This window comes from Azolla caroliniana, unplaced genomic scaffold (assembly GCF_043228905.1).
Source record: "Azolla caroliniana isolate FFs.n. ecotype wild unplaced genomic scaffold, voAzoCaro1.0.p SCAF_1012, whole genome shotgun sequence".
Classification (NCBI taxonomy): Eukaryota; Viridiplantae; Streptophyta; class Polypodiopsida; order Salviniales; family Salviniaceae; genus Azolla; species Azolla caroliniana.
In genome coordinates this window covers 3,655-12,938 of record NW_028231447.1, presented here as the reverse complement: position 1 = coordinate 12,938, position 9,284 = coordinate 3,655, and the positions used below count along the sequence as shown (strand labels likewise).

Below are 9,284 nucleotides of genomic sequence, written 5' to 3'. Positions count from 1 at the left end.
AAGATGGGGGATGAGTAACTATATTAGAAAGCATCATCAAATACAAAAATACCTACAATGAGGTATATATAGATCTCATGTGCAAGGGTGCACATGTATGAGGAGAATATAGGTACAAAGGTGTAAGTCCTATATTAAATGTACTTGGGAGTGGAGGATCTAGAATATCCCACTTAAGTACAAGGTCCTATTTAAGGCGTTATAGTCAACACTTCTAACTAGATTCTATCTAGGTAACTACAAAGTTACATGGTTAACTAACCAACTAAACTAAGTTGAGCTTGATATCTCAACACGCCCCCTCAAGCTCAAGTGTGAGGTGTCCGACATCCGCTTTGGCTTTCGTCGGCTTCGTGTGCTTCCGTTTGGCCTTCGGCTTTCTTCGACCTTTTCGAGGCAATCTCGATTCCTCCCCCTCAAGCCGGTGACAAAGGCTTGTAGTGTGTGGGCGAAGGTCGACTCTTGCCACCCATCGTGGGTTATGAGCCGCTTTGGTGGAGCTCTTGGGCTCTTGTTCGGCCGCTACATTCATCGCGAAGGCATAGTGATGGGCCATGTACTCGTTGTCATCGAACCGGGTGATGGGGTTCTTAGCTCTAGATGAACGTCGAACGTTTTCACTCGCTAATGTAAGCGCCTTCTTTACTCCGGGTGTCCACATGATGGGTACACCAAACTCACTGTCTAGTGAGGGAGCTGACTCATCTGAATCACTGTCGTCAGGGTGGTCGCCTTCGTATTCCGGCATCTTACCATTGCCTTTGTCCAAGGTCGTACTTGGCCACGATGTGCTTGGAATGCTTGAAGGCTTACGCGGGCTTGGATTGTCCTATGGTAGAGGACTTGTCCGAATATTGTCCTCTGAGTTGACGTTCAACTCTTTCTCAGTCGAGTCAGGTGGAGTCGAATCAGGCTTATACCAAGATGCCGATTCATCGAAGACTACGTCTCGACTCAACCGAACCGCTCGGGTCGAAGGGTTATAGCACTTGTATGCCTTCCTCTCGGACGAGTATCCTATGAGGATACATTCCTCCGACTTCACGTCAAGCTTCTGTCGTTGTTCGTTCAGGATGTGTACATTCGCAATGATTCCGAACACCTTGAGGTGTGACAGGATCGACTTCCGTCCGACAAGGAGCTCATATTGAGTTACCTCATGCACTCCATTAGTGGTACACCGATTCATGAGATAGACGACCATGGATGCCGCTTCTGCCCAATAGAGGTTCAGCATGTGCTTCTCATGCATCATGGCGCATGCTACCTCGAGTATTTGCCGATTTTTCCTTTCGGCGACTCCATTTTGTTGGGGTGTGTGTCGGCATGAGAATTCTCTCCGAATACCTTCACTTTTGAGGTAGGAGGTGAATTCATCGGAGAAGTACTCATTTCCCCCATCCGATCGTAGGCATCGAATGTGCCGACCGGTTTCTTTTTCGACTTGCCCCTTTTGGAAGTGGGAGAACACTTCGCTCTTCTTCTTCATCGGGAAGATCGAATAGCACGAGTAGTCGTCGATGAAGGTGACGTACAATCGGTATTCGTCGATCGTCGGCGTTTGAGCCGGCTCCCATACATCCGAGTGTATGATGTCGAGGAGGCCTTTGCTTGCGGAGCTCTCCTTCGTAAATGGGAGTCGATGTTGTTTGCCGAGTTGGCATGCTTTGCATACTTGGTCGACTCGAATGCCGGAAGTCCGATGACGACTCCCTTTGATTGCATTGCTCGAAGCCGTTGGAGGTTTATGTGGCCAATTCTCTTAGTGCCGCAACTCGATGTTCGTCTCGATTTTAAGAACTTTAGCATACATGGTTGATTTCACCTCATTCAAATCAAGGATGAACATTCGATTGTCTCTCCATCCCTTGGTTATGAGTCGGCCATCTTTCTCGATGAAACAACCTTCGTTGTTGAAGCGGACTTACATGCCTTGCTCCACGATTTGGCCGACTGAGACCAAATTCTTCATTATTGTGGGCATGTGCAAGACATTCTTGATGCAAGTTTGCTCACCTTCTTTCCCGAATGGGACATTGCCGATGTGCCAAATGGGATGTGTGGTGTTGTCTCCCGTCTCTATGACACTGGGTCGATCGGGTGTGCGCAAATCACTAAACCACTCTTCGTGGGATGTCATGTGATGTGAGGCGCCGGAATCGACGAACCACACGTCTTCCGAATTGGAGGTGCTTGCGGAGTCGAAGGCCGACATAAAGTTCACTCTATGCCTCATTACGAATAGTCCATCGTAGTCATCCTATTCGTAGTTGGCGGCGTAATTCGGCGCAATAATTGAAAGTGATGGGCCACGTTTTCCGACCTTGTTCAGCATGGAAGCGCCCCCTTCTTCCGAAGGTTCCTCAATGGCTTGAGTTCCCTTCATTCGATGGGTCGAATCGACCTCTTCTACCACCCGATTTCGTTCTCGGCCACCATCCGAATTCGGGAAGAACATTTGTCCTTCCGATGTCTTGATTTTGGTTTGGACGTGGTTCTCTTCAACCAATAGCATTGATTGAAGGTCGAAGAACAGAGGGTTTTCCCTCACCGAGACTATCGTCCTCAACGAGTCAAATCACGATTGTGAGAGGCCGCCAAAGCATACTTGAACCATCTTGTCTTCATCAACATTTATTTTGATGGAGCCAAGCGAGTCGCAAATGCTCTTGATCTTGGCGGTGTAGTCCGACACGAACATGTCTTTTTGCCGAATGTTGTTCAACTCTTGTCGAAGTTGAAGCTTTCGGGCAGTTGTGTTGGTGGCGAACATTTTCTTTAAGTTCGCCCACGCTTCTTTAGGCTTCTTGGTGTCTCGAATGTGGCTAAGCATGTGGTCATGGACACATGTTGCCAAGCAATACATGACTCGACTCGCCGCTTGCTCCCATGTTGCATAGTCGGCGTTCTTCAAGTCGAGTCGATTTTCTTGTGCGCCGTTGATGTAGCTCCAATACCCTTGGCTGACAAGGTATTGGGTCATCTTGTACTCCCAAGATGAATAATTGCTCTGGTCTAACTTTTCACTAGGGAGCGAGCTACCCATTTGTGAGTTCATTTTGATATAGTGTCTTCTCTTCTTTTACTTTTCTTCCTTCGATCACGTACACGTGCTACGTAGCGGCACTATGATAGACGATAGTCGGATTTTGTCGTCGGCGTCTCGAACACACAATCACAGAGTTGGGTGGGCTTAATGGGTTTTCTAAACCACACGTCTAATACCATGTTAAGAATTAGGTGATTAAGTATGGGTTAATTACCTAATTCGTAACAAGAGTTAAGAATTAGTACCTAATTATGTGATTAAGTTAAGTGCAGAAGATTATGTGATATGTGTGTGTATGTGTGTGAGGAAGAGAGAGAGGAAGCTACACTTATGAACAACACAAGATAGGGGATGTTCATAAGTGTAGCTTCCTCTCTCTCTTCCTCTCACACACATACACACACATATCACATAATCTTCCGCACTTAACTTAATCACATAATTAGGTACTAATTAACTCTTGCTTAATTACCTAATTCTTAACATATGTACATAGAGACATGTACATAGTGTGAAAAGGCCAAAATGGCTTGTGCTCCTGTCTTTTACCTTTTACTTTATTTTTCCCCTTTTCGAGATATAGGGTGTATGAGAAAAACCCCTCTGTGATAGAGAGGCGATATTATTACAACCATCGTATCTTCTGTTTTTTCCCCCTTTTAGAAACAGAGTTTTTCTTCCCTCAACTATTCTATCTTGGCTCTCTGCTCCACCGATTCATAACAACATTTGTAGGTAGTGTGTTACAAGGATATAGCATAAATACCACTTAATTGGTGATTCTCTACAAACCCCAATATACAATCCACCCTCATAAAAGACCCCATTTGTGGCTAACAAGCCCAACAAGGTCTGCTTAGTTAGCTAGCTTACTCGAAGAGGACTTTCAGGTGTGCAAGGAGAAACCAAGAGCTCGCTACTAAATGAATTGAGAAATTGTCAATTTCACCTCAAACTTGTACAATAGAGAATAGGACAGTCTATTCTTATTACCCACAAAGGGCTACTTCCAACTTGTTCTATAGCCCACAAAGTCTGTTGATGCTTTTATGTCTTATATTTTTTGTTCAATTCGAGAAGACAATTCAATTCGAAAAGGGGTTAAGAATTTTACAATTGAAGCATCTTTATTCTCAAAATTTGAAGGAATAGTGGATCTCAATATCCTAAACCTACACTGATTCCCTCCCATCTATGCAAAACCATAAAGAAACAACCTCAAAATGAATATTTCATTTTACAAAACGTAACGCATAACATTTATGATGCAATTCATGAGAATAACAACGCATTCATATTGACATTACAAGAAGCCAAGATGAGGCAAAAGCTAGGAATGCATTATCACTCTTTCCGGTATGAAAGTCAATGTCCTTTCTAGGAGCATGAACCCATATGTTCTTTACATTTCAGCAATCAGTCTTTCCAATATTGGCATTTACTTTCTAGTGCTTCTTGTTCATCATCAGTGGATAGGGGTCGACATAGGATAGGGGTCGACATAGAACGTTGTATAGGAATGCAAGAACATTCACTCTTGGCACCATAAGAAGACTGAGAGTGTGAAAGGTTAAATACAAATAAAGCCTTTCTGAAATAAATTAATTGTGATTGCCAATGAATAAAATGTGGACTTCATGTTTATACAAGTCATTTAAAAAATGAGGAAAAAATAATAAGAGTTATAAAATAGCCAGCTAGCAGCTACTTGTAATGCTTGACCATTCCAAATGTTGGAATGTGACTACAATAGAAAAATGTATATTGGATTGATCAAGATCTAGCCTAGACCAAAAGCTCAAATACAATATTTTGCTCCCTTAGTCTTGAACCCATTGTGTATCCCAGGAAAAGCATGTGGCATTCTCGCTGAGCAGTTTATGACAATCAAAGAGGCATGTGTCCCCATTTACGACAATGTCATAGCCATTTCACATTAGCTCGAGGACGAATTCCTCAATCAAACGATTGAATATCGTGCTCTCTATGACCTCTGCTTCCTCAGCCTCATCACCCAAGTCATGATGACCATGCCATCCTCCAATGTGAGTATTCATTTCTTTCTCTACCATATCATCCAAGTTCATGCCGATCGACATCCCCTTCCAATCATCAATTTGTTTGTACACCTTACTGAGGACATGAGAAGCCGAAGACGGGTTGGTGAAAGAAGAGATAGCATACATTTGCCTTCCCAAGCTTCGGAATGCTTCATTGATGCAATCAGAGATTAACTTTTTATTTTGAACTAAAGCATCCTCATTTTGGCATGTATCACCACCAACTTTGCAAGAATTATTGGTTTCTTCTTCGTCATTGGCAGACACGCTAGTAGAGGACAAGGAAAATGCTTGCTCAGAGCTTTGCATCTCATCATCAGGCTTCAGAAATGATAGAGTTCGGCCAATCAAAGGAGAACAACTTATTGTCTTATAATCTCTATCATCATGATGGTTGTTCTTGTATCCTGGCATCCTTGGAGTCAATCCTATGGCTTCGGGATTGATACTATGCAATCTTGATATAGTGTTGAGGAGAGCATCACAATCAATAATACTATCCGGGAAACACTCTCGACCTTCTTTGGCTGGCCTTCCATTGATTCCCGCTATTTCACTTGCATCAATGTCCACCACTTGTGTGTCCTGCATGGTGGAATTACTATAATCCATGCTCTCTGAGTGGCTAGGCTTGAACCAAGTGTTTTGTGCTATAGGTCACAAAGTTTGATGTTAGTCAACTTCATCAACATCGTAAATTTGCAAAACATTTGTGAATATTAAAATTTGCAATGCATGTGTGCATGATGTGCTCCAAATCCCATCAACATGTAAATTTTCAATAAGGTTCAACAAGAAAAGAACTTATATAATTGTACCTTCTTTAGATCCGAGACTCTTTACTGTATTATCACAAGTTGAATCCTCAAACAGAGAATCAAGCTCTTGATCTCCACCATCAATACTTGAGTTACAAAAAGTATTTTCTGAACCCCAATCAACCCCAAAAGCCTTTTCTCTGAGTTGCCTATCCATTGAACGCTGTGGTGAGATCATTTCCGAACACTTATTTCTTGAATCTTCACCATAGGAATCCCTTTTAGATTCTAAGCCTGACTTAGAAGAGGTCAATGCAGCTAGCAGTTCATGTAGGATTACCGACACATTATTCTTTTCTGAGTGTGAAACCGAATCACATGTGCGGCTACTAATGTCCAGCAGCTCTGCATGCAAAGAACAACCCATGTCTCCCGAGTCTCCAAAACGAGAATCACAAGTACTACGCTCGGCCTTTACAAAATCTAAGACTCGTTTGGCACCAAAACCCTTACCATTACCATTACTATTATCATCATTTTCCCACCTTGCTTGAACTCTATCATAGCCTACAACATGAGCTCCATCACCATCATCATGACTTGATAGCTCCACTTCATTTCTAATGAATTCAGATGCATTATTCACAGGAGTACTGCTACTTTGCAAACAATTTACGGTTTCACTATTCAAGTACTCATCAATCGATGCTGTATCAAACACATTTTCAGACTCATGAAGAGCCATATTAGAGCCTCTTTTTTGCTCGATACAATTACTACCCTCTTCGCTCTGCTCAGGGCATCCATTTACAGAAGAGCTACTCAATGCTACAGTCGGGACAATATTGCTCTCGACACAAGACCTCATTTTTTTTGAGAGCTCGACAGCATTTGAAGACAACATACTTCTTGGTGCTTTGGAAGAACCAAAGGTATTTGTTGACGTAAGCTTAGGTTTAAGGGAGCTAGATTGCCTTAACTTGTTAGTTCCCATTGATCTTGAACTTGGTTGGCTTAGTCTCCTACTCGTTTCTTCTTGTTTGCTTCTACGTCTCCTTATCTCCTCATGTGGGTCACATCCCTTTCTGGTCTTTTTGAGCTCAGAATCAATTCGTTTCGTCAATTCTTGTTGATACCTATACCTCCTTTGAAGCTCTTGCAGCAAACTCTTATTTTTATCAGTTTTATTGACCATTTCCTTACTTGTGTTCTGCATCCGGCTTCGCACCTTAGTTTCTTCTTCATTCTGAGTTAAAACACAACCAAACTTGCCTTTACTTTTATCAGTGTTCAACATAGCAGCATTTCGAGGCTTTGATACCAAACCTACATGTCTGGTTTGATTCACCTTAAGCAGTTGATGCAAGTTTCTTTCACGAATATTAGTAGCTCTGTTAATTGAAAGAGAATCTTTGTTAAAATAAGGACCTCTTTTTGGTGGCGTAGAACCAGATGGAAATGAAGAATCGAGCTGATGGGGAGGTCGACGAGAACTGCCTATCCATTTATACACGTCCCCTTTATCCTTATCTGCACAAGATAAGGAACCCTTAGGAGTGAAAAGGATCTTCTTCTCAAGAGAATGATCATTTTCTGACTTCTTAGGTTTACTTCTTGTTGGTTGTATGTCACGAATGTTGCTGTTTGAATCTTCAATTGAGTCCAATACTTTTGGTAAAGAATTACAATCAACGTCGTCATTTGTATCGGGATCCATCTCGTTCCCATCAAAAAGAAGAGGCTCTGGAGATGGTGGCATTGTTTCAAGGCCCATGAGCCTTGCAACCAGATTTGGTAATTTCTTTCCATGTGAAAATTCATGTTCATTCTCGAAAACAAAATCATCCTCTTTGGGTTCAGTTTTAAGGATATCATCTTCTGATGAGTCTCCTTGTCCACATCTACCTATACTCTCATCTGCATTCTGCTTCAAATTTCACCGTTACCTTAGTTTTAAAGTATGCAAAAAAAATGAGAAACTTAAGTGAGCTGATCTATGTGCCATATCCGATAGGTCTATCTACCATGTACTATGCAGCAACAAAAAAGAAGGAATGGACAAGAAAATGAAGGAAAACTTACCAGAAGCAACTTGGCCATGGGTCTCTTCTCATCATCATGATCAGGCGGTCTTGCTGTAAAAACAAAAGAAATTGAGCCTGTGACTGAGTGTGTGTGTGTGTGTGTGTGTGTGTGTGTGTGTGTCACACAATGTCTTCTCGTTTCCCATTTAGGACGAACCCAACTTACTCTCGTATACCCCTACAGTGTTTCTAGTACTTATGAGGCTTCATTTCGAGGAGAACAAACAAAAAAAGAAGTATGAATTACATGATAAGCACAAATGGTGGCGGCATAGAACTAGAAACAGACGTACGCATAGAAAGACATGAAACAGATAAACCTCTCTCTCTCTCTCTCTCTCTCTCTCTCTCTCTCCCTCCCTCTCCATGTGCATATATTGCATACCTTCTGGAAGAGATTTCCAAGAAAACAGTCGCTTTCCATTGAAGATCTGTAAAAAGACGCCCCCACACCCACCTCCTATCTGCTTCTTCTTCTTCTTCTTCCTGTTCTTACCACTACTAGAAACCAGCTTCCCTTTCTGAACTGCGATATATTCAGACATGGCGGATTCTGATCTTCATCTATAACTCAAAACCTTTCCTGCTCGGGAAAGTAATTAATCCATAATATTGGCTTCGGTTTTGTTGGGGTTCTCATACCGAGCAGAGTCAGAACAGACGAGATATTCCCTGTACAGCATTTGTTAGGTCCGAGGATAGGGGAAGCAGAAGAGGCCGCATTACCTTCAGTAGAGACATGGACGACGAAGAAAAGTGAGAAGGAAGAGTTTCGTGAGATGAGTTCTTTGTGAGAAGAAGAAAATGAAGAGAAAGAGGAAAATGACGACGATGATAAAGATGAAGATGAAGAAGAATAGAATAAGAAACAGACAGTTGTTGGATCACTACTCTACGTTAATACGATGATTTTTCAAAGATGGGTTCTGTGTTAGAAGGCGAAGAAGAAGACGAAGAAACCATCATATCATGTCTGCGCAGCAGCAGAGAAAGAGCGGATGATTCTAAAATATTTTGATCTGATTGTTAGTCGCAGTAGTAGTCGTCGTCGTTGAAGAAGAAGAAGAAGAAGAAGAAGAAGAAGCAAACACAGAGAAAGAGAGAATGAGAGAGAAGAGACAGAGAGAGTCCATGAAGCTGATTTTGCAGCGACCGGCTACCGCCCGTTTGGATATTCGGTTTTCTTTGTGGGATTACCGCCACGTGCCAACAAATCTATATTTTTTTTCCAGCCGTTATAATAATTGAGAAAAACAAAAGAAGAAAACAAATTACCGTGCTACGTTTTCCTTTCTTTTTACTGTTGTATTTCCGGTTATTTATATATATATAT

General features: G+C 42.1%; 1 protein-coding gene across 1 annotated transcript; it reads right to left on the bottom strand.

The window, feature by feature from the left end:
• Positions 1-4,619: 4,619 nt before the first annotated feature.
• Positions 4,620-8,792, bottom strand: LOC147847447 (uncharacterized). Its single transcript, XM_087339185.1, has 4 exons — positions 8,337-8,792; positions 7,950-8,002; positions 5,928-7,791; positions 4,620-5,759 (listed from the first exon to the last, which is right to left on the bottom strand). Exons 1-4 carry the CDS (start codon positions 8,494-8,496, stop codon positions 4,981-4,983), a joined length of 2,856 nt encoding a protein of 951 aa, XP_087195311.1. The 5' UTR covers positions 8,497-8,792; the 3' UTR covers positions 4,620-4,980.
• Positions 8,793-9,284: the final 492 nt, after the last annotated feature.

Excerpts from the sequence above, each read along its gene's own strand:
- LOC147847447 (XM_087339185.1), bottom strand. The coding sequence starts at position 8,496 with ATGTCTGAATATATCGCAGTTCAGAAAGGGAAGCTGGTTTCTAGTAGT. Across the intron at positions 7,792-7,949 it reads CCATGGCCAAGTTGCTTCTG|AATGCAGATGAGAGTATAGG; the intron begins GTAAGTTTTCCT and ends AATTTGAAGCAG. Across the intron at positions 5,760-5,927 it reads GAGTCTCGGATCTAAAGAAG|CACAAAACACTTGGTTCAAG; the intron begins GTACAATTATAT and ends TGTGACCTATAG.